The 17,668-nt window shown below is 41.5% G+C and overlaps 2 protein-coding genes across 9 annotated transcripts in view; one reads left to right on the forward strand and one right to left on the reverse strand.

Moving 5' to 3' along the window:
• Window positions 1-636: 636 nt before the first annotated feature.
• LOC105680935 (eukaryotic translation initiation factor 5B-like) lies at window positions 637-5,376 on the forward strand. Its single transcript, XM_024368617.2, has 4 exons — window positions 637-1,127; window positions 1,700-2,122; window positions 2,363-3,782; window positions 4,067-5,376. The coding sequence occupies exons 1-4, from the start codon at window positions 994-996 to the stop codon at window positions 4,295-4,297; spliced, it is 2,208 nt and encodes a 735-aa protein (XP_024224385.1). The 5' UTR covers window positions 637-993; the 3' UTR covers window positions 4,298-5,376.
• A 3,111-nt stretch (window positions 5,377-8,487) lies between these two features.
• Window positions 8,488-17,668, reverse strand: part of LOC100747412 (CREB-regulated transcription coactivator 1) — a 62,167-nt gene continuing 52,986 nt past the window's right edge. For 3 of the 8 annotated variants that reach the window (XM_024368624.2, XM_024368623.2, XM_024368620.2), the window contains 5 exons: window positions 16,432-16,437; window positions 14,094-14,156; window positions 12,729-12,803; window positions 12,265-12,436; window positions 11,755-11,972 (listed from right to left, as the gene is read on the reverse strand). In XM_024368624.2, the coding sequence (XP_024224392.1) occupies window positions 11,755-11,972; window positions 12,265-12,436; window positions 12,729-12,803; window positions 14,094-14,156; window positions 16,432-16,437 (534 nt within the window). Of the gene's footprint in view, window positions 11,973-12,264; window positions 12,437-12,728; window positions 12,804-14,093; window positions 14,157-16,431; window positions 16,438-17,668 lie in introns of all 8 variants that reach the window. The other 5 variants (XM_024368618.2, XM_024368619.2, XM_024368621.2 and 2 more) reach the window with 5 other exon arrangements.

The following is a 17,668-nucleotide window of genomic DNA, read 5'->3' on the forward strand; positions in this document are numbered from 1 at the left end:
AACGAAAACAGTTGTAACAATTCTACGATAATGATAAGTAAATAATAAGATTTCCGATCAACGCCTAAATCAAATTTCGAAATTCGCTAACACTTTCCAATCGAACGTAAAGATACCGTCTAACACTTTGACTGCTACGTTGACCAGCCAACGCTTGAACTTCTTACAGTTGTAAAAATTGAATGAAAATTGACAGTTAGGGCATTTTGAATATAACCGATAAATAGAAGATACTTTGAAATGAAAAGTGCCCCATTGAACGATTAAACATTTTTGTTAGAACATCAAAAAAAAAAAAAAAAAAAAATGAGAACAAATCTTGCATCTAATAGTGCACTATGTTTGCATCCATATCTTTGATGGGTAATCTACGAATATTATTGTAAACACACCTCAGAAAATAATCGTAAATGCAGCTTTATGATCATATAATTGAAATTAGAAGTGCGAACATACCTTGCTATTATATATAGAATGAGCAAATACTGTTTACTAATATCTTTTACACGTTTCAACAGTCCAGAAGGACGTTTTGCTTACGACGAAATAACGAATGCGAATGGTTTGTTGAAATAAACGATGTCTTGTTATAATATGTGGCTGTCAACTGTTACCAAGGCGTCATCCGTGACCACCAATAAAATAAACGGTCCATCGGAGAAGAATGTTGTCTTACATCATCAATTTATTATTATTTTGTCATTATATGCTTTGAATAATAAGAATACTCCCGTGGCGTTCTGAACCAAAACATGTGATTCCGGCGTGACAGTCAAAGTGTTAAAACGAGGATTCACCGATCATTACGTGATTCATTGCCATGACTACGTGGCATCGATCGTAACAAAAGCAGCCTCTCGATCGAACTCGATCGAATGCTGCTCCATATTCACGCAGCAGCAACGTCGTCCGATACGTTTTCTCAAAAATCAGTAAAAATCAAAATATGAAAGTAGCTCGCACGTCCGGTTATTCGTAGAAATCTACATTACGATGCTCCTTTTGCAACACCATGTACGAACGATTCCAGCTAAACTGTGCCTGCATCCTCGTCCTGTCGATAATACTTCAATCGTTCGTTTCTTACTGCTATCCAGAGTTTTTCAAAGACGCATCCAGGTACCGAAGTATGCCTTACGCGTTTCTTCTTCGTCTATCTGTAATTTATTATCCGTTGCTGTTTCTCCAATTTCATACAGTAGAATTTCGTTCGTACGAACCGTAGCATCTGTTTCAACGAAATTTTTACTTACCGTTAGAACTTAAAGGAACTTTTGCCGATCGAGTTCACTTCTCTGAACACGAATTTAGGATACGCTGCTCGAAATAAACGGAGAATCATATTACGAGTGGTTTCATCGCGTAAATTAAGCGAGCAAAAGCTAATAACTAATAAAATAATAATAATAACAAATAGTTTCTGACAAATTGACACAAGTTTTTATAGCTTCAGCCATCGATATTTTATTATACAGCTATCGATTTCCTTATATATATGTGTATAATATAGTAAATTATATAACAATTAAATATAAATAATCAGAATATATAATATAATTACTTATTTACTTATGAGCTCCAATTAAATGGAATGGAACGACTCGACAGGTTTATGTACAAATGGAATTCTACCGTCACCCATAAATTGTTTCTTTATATCCAATTAGACATCTTGTGGTTGCTTCTTTTCTGTTCTCAGTAACGCGCAAGCCAATGGTTACGTAATCGAGAACCAAAACAGCAAATTAGATCCATCGATCGAGCGAATTTTTCGGTCAGCCGGTGAACAAAGAAACGATCTAATTAATTCGAAACGCAACATCGACGCTAAAGAGAGCGGCAAAGCTGCGCAGGTCGAGGACGCTGATAAGCGTGCACGGGTGAAACGTGATAACGCTGTTAAAAAGAGCACTACGAAGAGTTTGAACGAAGCGGCGAAGGACGAAAAACGTTCGACTTCTAACAAAGCTGGTAAAAGTGCTTCGAGAATCGATCGCTCTTCCAGAGATCTTCCGAAGCTTCCAGACAAAGATTACGAGGCTCCTGTCGATCAGGAAAAATTCGAGTACGCGGACGAAGCTGAAGACGAGTCCGCAGTTGGTTCAAAACACAAAGAAACCAGGTATTTTCGCGTGTAGGAGCAACGATTGCCAGTAGACCGTGGAACGGAAATTTATATTTTTGACGATATAATTTAGAAAGTAGAATCTTGGCGGAAAATTGGTGTCACTTAGCAACTTATAGAAATCGCTTTTCTTCGAAGACGAATCAACTTATTATTTAACCCGATACGATACATGCAACGTTATCGCATAATACGTAAAGCGTATGATATAAGTTAACTTATGTGTAAAATGTTCAGGTACAAGGGCAACGACCATGTAAACGAAGATTCTGCGAGATTTATCGATCAGGAAGAAAGATCTAACTTGTACGATGACTTCGAATCGAAAGACGTGGTGAAAAGAGGAATTTCCGGCTCTGAGGACTACGAAGAGATGGACGACGACGCTCTTGCAGCTGCAGAAGACACTGCAGCCTTAGAAGACAATGCATCGGACGAAGAAACTGATAAAAGAAAGGTGCACGGTGACGTTCGAGTGAAGAGGGACCACGAAAATTCGAAAGAAACGGACAACGCCGAGGTTGCTGGGAAAGCAGCGAATCCTGCAACGTCTAGCGACCTGTCTAGCGATCAAAAAACCGCAGAGACGTCCTTAAAACGAGACACCGCTACTGACAAGGATAGCAAAGTAGCCGAGGCTCGAGTAACCAAAGCTGACAAGGATTCCAACGATCAGTCGAAAAGGAACGTAGTTGACAAGAACGAGAATGAAGCGTCGAAGATCAATTGCGATCGCGAAACGGATAATTCGAAGCAGCCACCGACGTCAAACGACCAAAAACCAACGATCGAAGGCAGCGAAACTGCGAAAATCCTGGCTCAAGGAAGCGAAGAGGCTACAGGAGACGCGAAAACGCGGGAAATTAATTTGTCCGGTAACAACAAGGCAGCCAACGAGTTGGTCGGTGACGCTTCTGGCGTTAAAGAAACCTCGAAAGCTGAGGAGTCGAAAATTGCCGACGTAGCCAGCAGCGCAGTCGCGGCGAAAGTGGAAGTTGTGGCGAACGCGGCGGAAACGTCGGCTGCGGATGATTCTGAGAAATTAGCGAATTCGAAGAACGAAGCTGAGACTGCGGAACAGATAGACGAAGACTATCAGAAACGGGTGGAGGAGCAGATCCAGCGAAAGATCGATTCGATCAAAGAGCAGATTAAACGAGAGATCGAGGAGAACCAACGCCTTAAGGACATCGAGGAGAATAACGCGAGATTCGACGAATTGCGCGAATTGGAAGAAGACGAGGAAGAACAGGCTCCGGAGGTCGCACTGACCGGAGATGACGCGCCTAAGAGATCTGTCGCGGATAGAAATTCCGGCAAGTCTCGGATTCGTGATAACGTGGAGAAACAGTCGATAAAGAGGAAAAAGAGACAAGACAGCGGTCAGGAAAAGACGCGAGACGCTAGTGACTCGAGTTCGAATAAAAAATCTTGGCCGAGAACGGTGAAGAAGCGATCGATAATGCAATCGGAAACGATACCAAAGAAACACGCGCGACAGGCGTTTTTGACGAAAACCGATCGGAAGAAGAAGAGAAAAAGAAGATCTAAAAATTCTATGTTGATCCCGGAACAACGTAACGTCAAGCTGGAGGGAAGTCTACCGGCTGATTACACGTTGGACTCGAACTTACGAGGGGCACTTGCTGATGCAAAGGTGAAAGAAGGGAATTAATCGTCGTTAACTTGTTGACCGGGTTGTTCTTTAAACTTTTGTGGAATTACGAAATTAAAAATTCACCGTAGACACGAGTCTCAGTCTTTGCAGAAGGGAAAATTTGTACAGCTAGTACTCTTGTACAAACGTGATGTAATTTATAATTCGGCAAAAAGAAATGGGATGGTTAAATAATGAGATTATTCAAACGGCGAGTTAACTCGTCTTCCCGGTTAACAGGTTAATTTCTACGAGCGTCATTAAACGAATGGTTCCGTCGGTAGCCGAGCGCGTCCAAGATAACGGAAGACGAAAAGGCAGTGGCAGAACAGGGTTCTTTGTTAGAGAAAAGATCCGATTCCGTGGCGTCGCTAACGGGTAGTAACGAAGAAATGGGGCCACTGGCGACGGAATACGGAGAAGCTTTCGGCGGCTTGAATGGAGATCCAGGGATGGCGTTAGCTAGATTTAAAAGGATCAAACGAGTCCTCAGACCTCCAGCTTCCAAGACCTAGCGCTAGATTAAAAAAGGATACGAAATTTCACGCCGATTCAATTGACGTCGCGTGCAGCGATGTTAATCGAAAGATATTCGATGGAAAACAATATTAGCAAACGATAGGTACATTAATTAGCTGTAGAGGTTCGTTTATAGAGTACACGTAAGTCTATTTAAGACTTGTCAAGAGCAGAGAAATTTTGTAAGAAGACAAAGTGTTAATGGTTGATAGAGAAACATTGGTTTTGGTAATCGGTGCATATAATCAGTCGTTGATACAGTTCGGTATTTCGAATACCTTGGAATACAATGCGTTTCTAATATTCTTCTCGTACCTTATCATATCATTTTTTAAAACGGAAGTCACGTCGTGTGACGTACAGTTTCGCGCATAGTTTGGAATATTTAATCCTCCACCGATGAATAAACTGCACGTCCTGTTGCATCTTCGATCCGATTAAGTAGAACGAGTCGATGCTGTTCAAACTTCCGTGCGCAATTCTGTTAAATAATAAAGAAAAACACTTTGAGACAAGCGACGCGCGTCGTAGACGAGATGTAGCAATAAAAATCAAAATTCGTATATCGGAATTTTATTGAGAAAAAAGATATATATATATATTTGAATTACCTGGACGATCCACGTGGTTGGATGGCGGCACTAAAGGAAAAGAGAGAAAGAAAGACAGGTGCCTAGGCAAATACACAGATAAACATTCGTAAGACGTTCAAGATTTAATAACAAAGATACGATTAAACACGAAGAAGACACATAGATCGTTAACCTTCTTTTTGTGCGCTTACATTACGGGGGAGACTTTTTGACTTTTAAACTTTCGGCAAACGAGTACCGACGTCTCCTACTTGTACCATCCATCTCTCCATATCACCGTTCTACTTTACAACAATATGAAACAATTATTTACACATCGACGGGCAGAAGGACCACGGTGTCGTGTGAGAAATCTTTCAATGCGTTTTATTCCTTTTTCCCTTTTTTCTGCTTTCTTTTCTTTTTGTTTCGTTTCGTTTCGTTTCGTACGTGCATCGCGCCGACGTGCGCCGTCTTTAAAATGCGCAGAGTTTTCTTTCAGCTAGCAACTCGAAAACGTACTGGAAAGTATCATCGAGATCGACATTTCACTACGAACGTTACTCGCTAGCGAGAAGTTCGATCTCGATTCGCTCGTTTCGCGTTCTTGGCCGCGTTCGCTCGATCGATCGCGATTAAATTCACGCGAATGATTTTTTGATATTTTGGTCTCGTGTTTCGCAGAAAAATCTCTATCGTAGGCTCTGCGAACTGTTGGAAAATAGACTTTGCAGAAAGGATTGGAAATAAAAATTCTATTAACCCTTTGACAGTGTAATGAGGAAATTTACCTTCGAACCTCGTTTTTCGCATTTCTGCGCCATTTTGCATATTAATTTACCAATTAATAATATCACTAAATTAACCAGTTACAGATTAGAGGCTGCACGCTTCGCTTTTACAAGTTTGTCGTGTTATGTGAAAATTGGTTAACCGAAAGATCTGCGATTTATGAAACTTATTTGTAAAGCCTCGTTTGTCCTATCGCCAAACTTGCTACTGTTACTCGAGAGAAATATGTAAGACAATTTACATATTGTTTTATCCAGGTATATTAAAACAACAAATGTCTCGAAGAAGCCCACCAAGTAAACCAGAAATGTAAAAAACCGTCCACGGTTTAAGGCGAAAGTTTTCTATAACTAATATAAGGTCTAGGTGAAAGAATAATAAAAAGAAATACTAAATAAATCCATGAAGTTCCCTTTCGTAACCGTCACGTTAAAAAACAGGAATTCAACGATGTGAATTAATAAAAAAAAAAGTTCTAAATAAAATGTTGCGTTAGCGCAACATTCGCCTTTTTGCGGTCTAATTTACAGCGCTATATTTGACGATTTGCCTGAATCTCTCTCGAGCTACACCGTTAAAGGGTTGATGGAGCATCGCAGAGAAAGCGTGCTAACTTTCCATCGCCAAAAACGATTGGTTCGCGCGAGTTTAAACGCGATACCGAGCGCGCATCGCGCTCAAGCCTCCTTCGTCGCGTCTCTGGTCGCAGACTGACTTCGTGAATTGGTCGTGCGAGAGCGTGTACAGCGCGCTGCCGATCTTTAGTTAGATAGATTAAAGACGAACATCAGTCTGACAAAAAAGGCTCGTTGGTGAAACGTTTCAGGCACCGATCGTTACAAAAATCGTCGCGCCGTCATCCAGTCCTTTCTCGATCCTGTTTCGTTGCGGGGCGAAAAGCCGTGGTCAAGCTCGCGTTGATTTCCGAACGCGATATAATTGATAAATCTCAAGCCAGGAAAATTGACGTTTCTTCTTTTTGTTGCAAGCGTTTTGGAAGGTCAGCGTAGGTCGCGTGATAATTTCGCGGTAGGCGCGCAGTCGAGCAAGGACTAAAACGAGCGCAAATGGTGAAAATCCGAGCGTGAAAACGTCATAGTAGGTGAGCGTAAGAAGGCGACGCGGTTGAAGACGAGACGAGGCGAAAAAATGGTGGCTAATCTTGTTATAAGATAAGAAACCGGATCGTTCTGTGCGGTGGATGTTTTTGTTCCGACGGATGCTCTGCTTGGTACTTAGTGCATGTCGATATTGAGACTTTCTTTTTATTTAAAAAAATCGATGTCTGAGAAATGGTGTTCACAATAATTATGGTACAACAACGTAACGGCATTACAGACTTAAATATGCGTTATATATATGCACATATATATTATAATATGTATGTATATATATAAACATATACGTACACGTATATATGTATATATATGCGTAATATTTATAATAATATAGGTAATTCTCTTTACCACGATAACATGGCTATATACAAATATTACAATGTTTCCTTCCTTCCGTTTCTCTTTCCTAAAATCCTCGCATGCGCGCGTTCGATGTGACGATCGATCAGAGGTCGAGACGTTTCCCTACATCCGCTGTGTGCATTTCTCTCCTGTCGTTTCTCGTCGTCTTGTCAACCTTTTTAAACGCACGGGTCGCGACGAAAACGTATCCTCGTTTCGGTTTCGGCGCGCTTGTCACGCAGACACCAGATCTCTGTTTCTTACGACGATAAATCAACGTGTTCATCCTTTTAACCGTTCTCTTTCTCTTAGCGCAGAAACAGCGTGCGTGTATACGTATGTCTATGAGAGAGAGGGGAGGAGGGCAGGGTGGGTGTGTGTGTGTATGTGTGTGTGCGCGTGTGGTGTGTGGGCGGAAGAGAAACAGTTGGAAAAGGAGAAAGAGAGCAAGGAGTGCGATCGTGGTATATTTTACGCGTATTCTTTTTCATTCGTACGCGTATGTACGTTGAGAGAAGAAAGTGGAGAAGAAGGATTAAAGCAAAGGAGGAAAAGAGAAAATGCCCTGAAATATCACGCAGGTCTCTGTTAAATATCAACAAACAAAATAATTCCTCGCGTCGTCGAGCGTTAACTGCTCCTCGAAACCGGAAATTTTCATTCGATCGCTGCATTTGTCTAGCTATCTAGATTCATAGACTATGGAAATTCTCAACGAAATAAGATTCAGCGTGAGCCGAGTCGCCGGTCATTCACGAATTTCCCGATACCGAGGAGATTTTGTTACGTGAATTCGTTGATTTCTTCGAGTACGGTACGACATCCTTCAGGACTCGACGCACACCGCAACAATTCCACCAAATGTATCCGTTACGTTCGCTTTCTTTCTTATATCGGCGCATATCCCTCGACCTTTCGATATCGAACCTTGATCTTATCGATAACGAGCTGTTTACTGCGATCACGTTGACAATTTGACTCGCTGGTACGACATTGTGGCGAGTCGAAGCGGAACTCGCGCGAATCGTTGATCGCTCGCTTTAGGTATTGCGACTTAGAAAAACTAAAGTGTCGCGTACGGTGGAAAAGAGTGCGCGTCGTAGATCGTTCGATCTAGGCGGCACCAAAATTGACGTGGTTGACTCGGATCTAGGGTGGTTTGTACAGGTGTTCGGACGATCGTCGGGGATCGTTACGTCGCTCGTTTACGTTGTACGTTCCCACCAATCGATCAGAACGATCTTACAATCTATAAAATGGGGCGACAAATATCTACGCGTTTTGGCACCATCTCGCGGAAACGAGACTTTCTCGTGGCAAAAGTGAACGAATCGAAGGGAAGTTCCTCCCTTTCTTTCTATCTTTATCGATCGTTCACCTGAACCAGGTTACAAATTGCAACAGGTTTTTTTTAAATACACAACATTTCCCTTACGACTCGTGTAAGCTGATTCCTTTGATCGCCCTTGAACTTTCTGCTACGATGTAGCAAAAATCGTTGCTAAGCGCGAAACTCTTACGCACAGATTTACGATACTAATTTTTAATTTCTACGCGCTTTCCTACGAATCGGGTTTTTCGTTATCGTTGAATAAAATTTTATCAAAATTTCCAAGGGTACAAATTCTCATCGTTTAATCGCAACCCTCGAAAACTATGATCAAAAGAGTGAAATTTTATCCCTCGAGTATATTTTAACATTATCGTTTCATAGTAACGCAACGAGCAACGTTATTTGTAATTATCAGTAACATAGCTATCTCAATACTGAAGATAATATTGAATTACGGTGTTGAACATATTCGCTCGATATCGAACGTGACAATAATAAAAACCATGTTTGTTGTGTTTAACGTTATTGATTTCTAAACTATGTATTGCGCTGGAATTTCAGCCATTCCAGTCATTTCAGACGTTCTTTTATAATCATAGTTTTCAAGGGTTAACTTAGATATGCCAATCAAGCTTGCAAAACGGCGACTGCAATGTATTTTTATTACATTTCGCGATTTTTACAATATTACCCGAAAACGTTTAGAATGGGTAAATCCATTTATAAAAAGTAGCCAAGAATAGTACAAAAATGTATTCATCGTATTCGATTGAAGCTTCAAACGAAGAGAAAATGTGACTAATTTAAAAAGATGCTACGAAAAGAATTCAGCCGTATCTGGATTAATTTCTACAATGTTAAAGAATTCGTTCGCGAAGCGGAAGTTCATCCATCAAAGACCCTATAATTACGTTATTCCACGACGTATTTTCAAGTTTACGATTAATACACGAGTCACACGAACAGGTGCGAATAAATATGTTATTTATCGGGACCGCAGAATAGACGATGAAGATTAATCGATGATATCGAGACTAAGGATATCTGCGTTAATAACTAACCATCGCTCGAAATCGACCACGACCATTCATTCAATGATTTGTAATGTTGTTTACGAGGATATCACGTCCGATCGATGCACAAGCCTGTCGCCAGTTTCGCGTGTTGCTGATTAACTTGGAAACGATCGGATGTTGTGCTTAGGCACGATAACAGGCAGTATACTCGGTACAGTACAGGGACTGTATAGCGAGAACCGGTACAGAACCTGAAACAACGGCGACACAGCGTGGATCGGGAGCGTTGCGTGGAAATAAAGCCGGCCGTAAACTCTGGAAAATTGTCAACAAGCGTTAGAGTAACTTTCTGCGAAATTCAATTTCAATAGAACTCTATTAAAAAGTTTCGACAAACGTGTCAGGCTTTCGATCACGCGCCATTCGTTCGCGCTCGAGCGAGCGTCTCGACCGATCAACCTCTCCGTTTGCCTCGAATAAACGAATTACTCGACCGATTTCTAGTATGGTCGTAGCGCCGCGAGCGTACGAATCGATTCGATAGGTGCGAACGCGGCCTCCGCTAGAGCCAATATCTTTACCGTGCGCTCCTCCTTTTTGTACTTGAACGGCTATAAAGCGGTCGCTGTAAAGTGTTCGTTTTCATATTCGCTCTCTTTTTTTACATTTTTATCGTTATTTAACACGTACGACGAATGTTTAACAATATACAATTATACGATATAATGCGTGATTGAATAAAATTCTAAGGTACAAAACATCTGAGTGATTCGAATAGTTTGCGGATAGTCCTGTTAACACTTTCGAATGTGTCGTAGTCTAAGTTTTGCTGCGTGGACGCGCTTTTCGTTTTCGTTCGGTCGTTCCTCTTGCACGCTTATATAATCAAAGAGCGAATGACGCTCGAAAAAGGTCGATTATCACTACGTACACTGTATACAGATATAAGCGTCGTTTTATTTTTTTTATTTTCTCAATTATTATAGTAGTCGAATAAGTCTAACGCGACAAGCGCTGCCGCTGGCATCCAATTTAAATGTTTTACGTGTATACAAAGTACAGCGTATTACTTTCAAAAAACAATTGACGACCGCCGAAGGTACTCGTCTCTGCGGTTTTATTTCCTTCTTCCTACCTTTTGTTCGTTTCTCTCTTTGCTTCTCTTCTCTTCTTTCTCATTTCCATTCTTTTGTAGTAATTACCTTTACTTTTCTCTTTGTTTAACGTCTACCGCGCGAAGCGACACTGCGAACGAAGAAAATGATATAGAATCGAATTGAACTCGCTAAGTTCGAATTCGGACGTACAAAGTGGAAACCAACGAATCGTCTTTGTTCAACGATTCGGCGAAATCGATCGGTTAGCGGTTCGGGAAAGGAAACTCGAAATGTAGGTGAACGCTGAATCGAGCGCGAGTGCACAACGAAGGAAAGGATAGAGAGTAAAGTGTTCAAATGCTCGATCGTTTTCGGCGAGATATCACCGAGGGGTGTCTCCCTCCTCTCTCCACTGTCTATGTCTTTATGCGTTTCACATGCTTGATAGCTTCTTCCCCGTTAAGTACTCCCCGTACGTCGATGAGGAGCATAACCAACCCATATTCTGTATTTTTTTTTCTTATTTTTCTTTTTTCTTTTTCATCATTTTCGCTAAACGTTAATTTTCACCTAAACAGTAGTATCTTTCTTTTTTACCTTACTAGGATCGTATATGATAAAAGCATGTATAAATCAGTAGACATTTTGTTTTGTGCTTCTTAGAGATCATACATGATACAATGTACAAAGTAGTATAAAATAAAAAAAGGATTAATAAAGATTTGTATTACTTAATCCTCAATTAACGGTTTATCACGAACGGGACATCAGTGTCGCTTGGTCGATTCCAACGCGAACACGTTTTCTGGCCGATTGTTCGCCTTCGTGACGTACGATCGTAATTTCTCGTTGCTTTCGTCTTCGATATTACAGCATTTTCGACGGAGAAAGATCGAACGAATCGCATAATTAATTCGTTGATCGCGTTCCCACCGATTATTTTTAATCGATCTACGATGTTCTCGTTTTCCTTTTTTCCGACGTCGATGACGAAGATATGGCGGTGGTAGCGATTGCTCCGTTCGTAGAAATACGATTTCCCGTTGGAAGCGCATCGACGGCCGCGAACAAGACTCGTCCCATTTGTCAAAGTGTCCCAAGAATAAATCGCGACACCAGGACAGATAAATCTTCCTACGTAATATAGTCAGCGCATAATCGAAAATGAGTAAAATGTCTCGCCTTAAAGTCGATCCCGCCTAAAATGGGCTTCGGCGCTGGGATCGGATATAACCATCGTCGGGTCGGTGAGCATTTGTAGACCATCCATGTCGATGGGATCGAGACCCTGTCTCAAAGCGTCGTCCGATGGAAAAAGATCTGGGTCGAAGTCGCCCATCATCGCCGTCCCGAGATCTTTTACGAATTCTGGATTCGTAAGGTCGTCTGCCCCGGAGAAGTCTGCGAAAGAAGAATCGTTCAGGTCCTCGATAATCGCATTTTAGTTGTTTCTTAAGGTACCTTGGTATTAAATAAAAAATTATTGCTCAAATAATGAGAGAGATTGTCGGCGACAAAAAGCCGATTACCAGGCTATCGGTCGGTAAAGTGTTAAGAATACATCTAAGAAATTGTTTAGACAGAAAAATATGATTAAATCGAAAATGAGCGAATAATCTTGGTTGATATACGTAACAGAAGAAAAAGGCAACACGTATCTCTTGACGTAAGTAAAAATTTTACAAGAACACACCAGTGAGAATGATCGTTGGGGTGTTCGGTGTCTGAGGCGTGAGTTGCTGGGTGGTGGTGCTGTTGTTGCTAGTAGTGGTCGTTGTGTTAGGTTGATACGGCATTTGGGGACTCGTGCTGAAGTACCCGGCATCTGCGCTGCCCAACTCACCTCCCACATTCATCGTGTCGTTCTGCAAATCAATGCCAAACCGAATTGTACTCCGTCGAGCATTCGAAATCCTACTATTTTACCATTAAATCCACTCGGTACAGCGAGCACGTCAATTATAGTTTAACGGATTCTCGCAGCGTCTGTTCGTTTACCTGCGAGACACGTCGGTACTCTACTAAATCAATTAACGCGGTTCGAACGCGACGAGGTTGTCATGCGAATGTAAATAAACGTTGCCGAAGAAGAAACGCGTGGAATTTACGATCTTTGAAAAATTCGTCCGTTCGGCAATGTTGAAGAATCCTGCTCACCTGTGTGTAATTCGTGGTGTGATTCGGCGAACCGATATACGTTCCAATCATGTTGGTCGGCACGGGCGTGTCCATCTGAAGCGAAAAACACAAAATAAAAACGAGTGAATCTCTATGTTCGTAACGATATATCGTCGATGTAAATTCTTCCGGTGAATCGAACAGAGGGATTGGAAGAGAGAGAAAGAGAAAGAGAGAGACAGAGACAGAGAGAAAGAAATAAAGGGAGGATGGAAGCGGAAGAGCTGATCCGTGGACGCTAGATCCGCTCGATCGTCGTGTATTAATTACATCGGCATGTACTGCGTACTTCCCGTAGTCGATCAGCACGAGGGTGATTCCATGCGAGGACGAAGCGAAGAAGAAGGGTAGGGTGCGGCCGAACGACGAGGACAGGCTGAGAGAAGGAAGGGCGCGGGAGCAAGAAAACGCAAGAGAAAAACGAAAGGCGGATCGGCGGATCGAATCGTAAGCGCTTTTATTCGCCACGTGGATACGTTCATTCTTTAGTGGAATTGGTCGTTACCGTTCCTCCGTTTCTAGCCTGTATTCGTTGACGTATAATGACTTTACCAGCTTTTAATCACTCTCGATGAAAATTCCGACGGATATTCCTTCAGAGATAACGGAACGTTCGATACTCGCGAAAAAATGCTGCAATTTGTTCGTTTCCTTCTTCTCTTTCCTTTGTTCATAGAAATTGGCGTTCGATTTTTCCTTCGCCGAACGTTACGGTACATCAGAACGACTTGCGTTAAAACGAATATACGAAACTTACATGATAAAATTACCATCCTGATAACACGGCGATTTCGTTGGGGTATCGCGGGCCGAGCAAATGGACCTCGTGCGCCACGCGAGTCGAACCGAGGAATTTTCACGTTGGTACGTCTTATTCATCTTTTAGAACCTCGGTATATCCAGCGTAAAGCGTGCGATAAACCATCACGACGTCGTTTCGTAAATTTTACCACGGGACCCGGTGCTATGGCGGCGTTCAACGACAAGGTCGCCAGATAAAGCGGAAGTATAGGAACGTAAACGCTTCAACGATCGGTTCTTATTAAATCGTAGTACCGCCTGGTGCGTTTCTTTGCCTCCAGAACGGCCAATTATCGCGCCAACGACCACATCGTGATAACACCGTGAGTTTCTTTTAACGCGACCGTAGACATCGATCAATCGTTGGCTGCTTGAAAAGAAGAAGAAAAAAAAGAAAGAAAAAAAAAGAAAGATAACGAAGTAGGAGAACGGATGACGGCACGTAGAACGCGAAAGTTGCGAGAAGAAAGTGGAAGCTCGTCGTGTCGAGGGGTTGTGAGAAAAGGATCAAGTTCATATAGTTTGTCAAGGGCGTTATTTCACCTCTATCTGCGGGTTCCAGGTGCAACCAAGTTCCATGAGCTGCTGCGCGAATTTCGGCCAATCCTGACGGATGCGGGCAACAGATAAACATCAAGGCTTAACATTTCAATCGTATTCGCAGAACGAGGCAGTTAAAAAAGAGGAGTATTTTCTGTTCTTTTTCTTTCTTATGCGAGGGCGAAGAATTAACCATCGAAATGTAAACTGTGGTGGCTGGTGGTGGCCGGGTTCATTGAGATTCGCGCTGAAAGATCGCTAATATGTGTATCATGTTCCTATTTTGAACAAATTATTGCTTCTCGCATATGATTTATACATACTCGTGTATCTGATATCTTCGAATAAATAACAGGAAAATTATTGGCAATAAAGTATCGAATAACAGGATTGCGATGATACTCTAAATAGAAGAAGTAAATATCAAGGTGTAATACATGAATGTGTGAAGTCTAACGATTCGCGTTTCTAATCGATAAAAAGGTTCTTTCGTTCTCTGAGAGATTCAAACATAGATCGTTAGACCGCGGATTTTTCCCAAACATAACCGAAATCAGAAAGAAACAGATGTCAAGTAACAATTGAACATTCTAGCGAGTAATTTACTTTAGATATTTTGTATTTATATATCGTATGTATTCTACATATAAACGCATGAATATCCGCAGTCTACTAATCACGTAAATGCTTGTGTATATGTTTAGGTAAAAACTAGAAACGTAATCGATCAATTTGTCTTCCGAGAGGCTCGTGTAGTACATTGTTTATCGATCTCTTGCTAGGATAATTATTTCATTTCGTAACTGATACAAACAATTTTGTCATTATGCGCGCTGACACCTTAAATTCGTCGGATATCCAGTAACCCGGCTACAGGAATGCGAGGGGAAAAGAGATCGTGTCTCTCTAATACGAGCTGGTGCAGTCGTTCGAAAAAAAGAAGCGCGTGTTCGAAATGATGCACCGTAGAATCGCTGCGTCTATCGATCGGGCGCAATGAAAAATTATGTACTTCGCTACGAACGACAACGAAAACGCTGGTTCGCGGCAAAGGAAAATTACGGACGCATGCAGAAAACCAAGTGGAAAGTAATTTCAAGCTTTTGGGGCGACGTAGTTCTTCCAGCTTGCGCGATTTTGCCAAACCGTGGAAGAATCCCAACGACGAAGAATTCGAAGCGAACAAAGCGAACCGTACTTGCAACAGAGAGATCGTTAATCGCTCGTCGATACGAGCGATGATTAACAATGCACGCGACAACGACACAGGCGGCTCATGGATTATTAACTCGCATAATTTCTGACCTTTTTAATCGCCGGAACGCTCGACCAAAACGAGCGACATACCAAAAGCGTGAGTGACGGAGAAATTCGTGGTAACACGTGCACGTGGAATAATTCATATCGTCTAGGTTTGTGAAGGTCAGCCATCGTGGGGGAACACGTCGAAAAATTATGCACGGATATCCATGAGCCACGATCGAGGGGCAACGAAGAGGCCGGTATCCATTTGTTGTCTATTTTTGTCTCGCACCATGATTGCATACCATTCAATAATACGCCACAATGCTAATAATAACGTATACTTAATAGGGTGGAACGGAAAAAATAAAAATTATGTGACTATAATTTAATAATGAAAAAAACTTGCCTTTACTTTTTCAGACGAGGTATGCAAAAGTCCATCTATATCAAATGAATTTTCGAGATCCCGTAAGGGTTATTTTTGGGACAAACAAACAGTTTAAGATAAATAGATTTCGCTAAAAAAATTTCGTGCTCGATATTCCAATTATTTACAACGTTCCACGTTTAACCAGCATCGTCGTTCTTGCTTTTTATTATATTGCTAATTATTATACTTTTCTATTTATTCCTATATGATCAAGATTATAAACGATCGGCAGGTTCTTTATGTTAAATTATATTTATAAGCGTTGGGCTTAGTTCTATATCAAATTACGATAGGCAAAGATTTAACGCGATACAGGAATATACAACAAATGGCCAACTACCTAAAGGCAACACAGAAAAACAAACGCATTCAGAAAGAATGAGAACCGTAACGCAGTAAATCATAGGAGCAATTAAGCGCCAAGAACATGTTGAAATTGCGTTCATCGCGAGCGAACCTAAAATTCATCGCAATCAGACACGCGCTCGACAAATAAAGAGAAAAGTGTCGACGAACGTCGACAAGACGTTGCGTATCATGCAGATCGAGACCGTAGGTGGCGTCTACATGGATCGCTTCTACGTAAAGGATCGTCGAAAATCATACATACTCAGCGGCATTCCCAAAATCTTACGCAAACGAAACGATAACTGTTCGCGTACTTACCACTCCCTTCCGTATGCACAAACAAACAATTACGATCCAATTAAAACGTAGTTGTTGTCGAGTCCGCGTGATCTACGTTACAGAGATGCAAAGTTGCGTGTCTCTCGAACGAATCGTCAGAAGTTTCCGTGAAAGAATTATTCGATGGATAAGATGTACTTTGGTGCGCCAGGAATTTTTCGATCGAAACAATGCGCCTCGTATGGAAAACTAGCGACCAAAGGAAAGCGGAAAAGCGACGCAACACGGGATGAACTTTTTTGGACGAAAAATAATTGACGGGCTCATACTCGTAATAAGAGACTCGTGTATCCTTGTCCATGTTTATCCTTTCTTTCTCTTTTTTTTTTCTTGAAAGAATACTTCTGTGTGTCTTTAGTCTCTGACCGATATATTCGAATCTTCTTAAACAAAATATTGCTCGTATTGCGCGATTACTATAAGCGTATCCGCAATTCTGTCGCAGAAGGTACCTAATTAAACGACGAAGGCGTGGAACCGTGACGAGAGTTATTTCCGTAGAACCGTGTAATTTTCGTTTAACCATAAATTAGGACGTACACAGTAGCTTACAAAAGTGTTCGAACGCTCGTAGAAATCTTTTACGAATACATATAACACGTGTGTCTTTTAATTTCTATATACATTATCAGATTGGTTTCAAACTTTAGCAATACGATCATAACGATCGTGTCTCGTTACGGTGCTGATTGTATTTCAAAATGTTTTACGCAACATGTACAACTACATGCGTAAGTGTCTTTTAAGCGTTGAAATACTTTTATCAGCCACTGTAGATCATTTATCATAATCTCGATTCCGAGTACCAAAAGACGCTACTATCTAAAAAAAAAAAAAAAAAAAAAAAAAAAAAAAAAAAAAAAAAACCACAGCTTGCTCGACGCGACTGTTCACGGGGGTTTCTTTCGCTAGACGAACTCTGACGGGGTTTTCCAGCAGCTCGCACAACACGGCAGGGCGCTCATCAGCGTGTCCTTGAAGGCCTCGCGGAAGTCGCGGTTGAAGTACGCATAAATAAGCGGGTTCAGAGCGCTGTTGAAGTAACCTATCCAGAAGAGGACGGATACCACCGTGTCTGGACAATAGCAGGCCTCGCCGCATAGAGTCGTCGTTAGATACCTAGAAAAGAAGAATATTTATACGTCGGTTGGATGTTCTTCTACAAAGTATCGTTCGTGGTGAGATTGGATTACCATGAGCTCCAAATAAAAAAAAA

The sequence above is a fragment of the Bombus impatiens genome, unplaced genomic scaffold, assembly GCF_000188095.3.
Source record: "Bombus impatiens unplaced genomic scaffold, BIMP_2.2 scf_0463, whole genome shotgun sequence".
NCBI lineage: Eukaryota > Metazoa > Arthropoda > Insecta > Hymenoptera > Apidae > Bombus > Bombus impatiens.

Excerpts from the sequence above, each read along its gene's own strand:
- LOC105680935 (XM_024368617.2), top strand. The coding sequence starts at position 994 with ATGCTCCTTTTGCAACACCATGTACGAACGATTCCAGCTAAACTGTGC. Across the intron at positions 1,128-1,699 it reads AGACGCATCCAGGTACCGAA|TAACGCGCAAGCCAATGGTT; the intron begins GTATGCCTTACG and ends TTCTGTTCTCAG. Across the intron at positions 2,123-2,362 it reads TCAAAACACAAAGAAACCAG|GTACAAGGGCAACGACCATG; the intron begins GTATTTTCGCGT and ends TAAAATGTTCAG.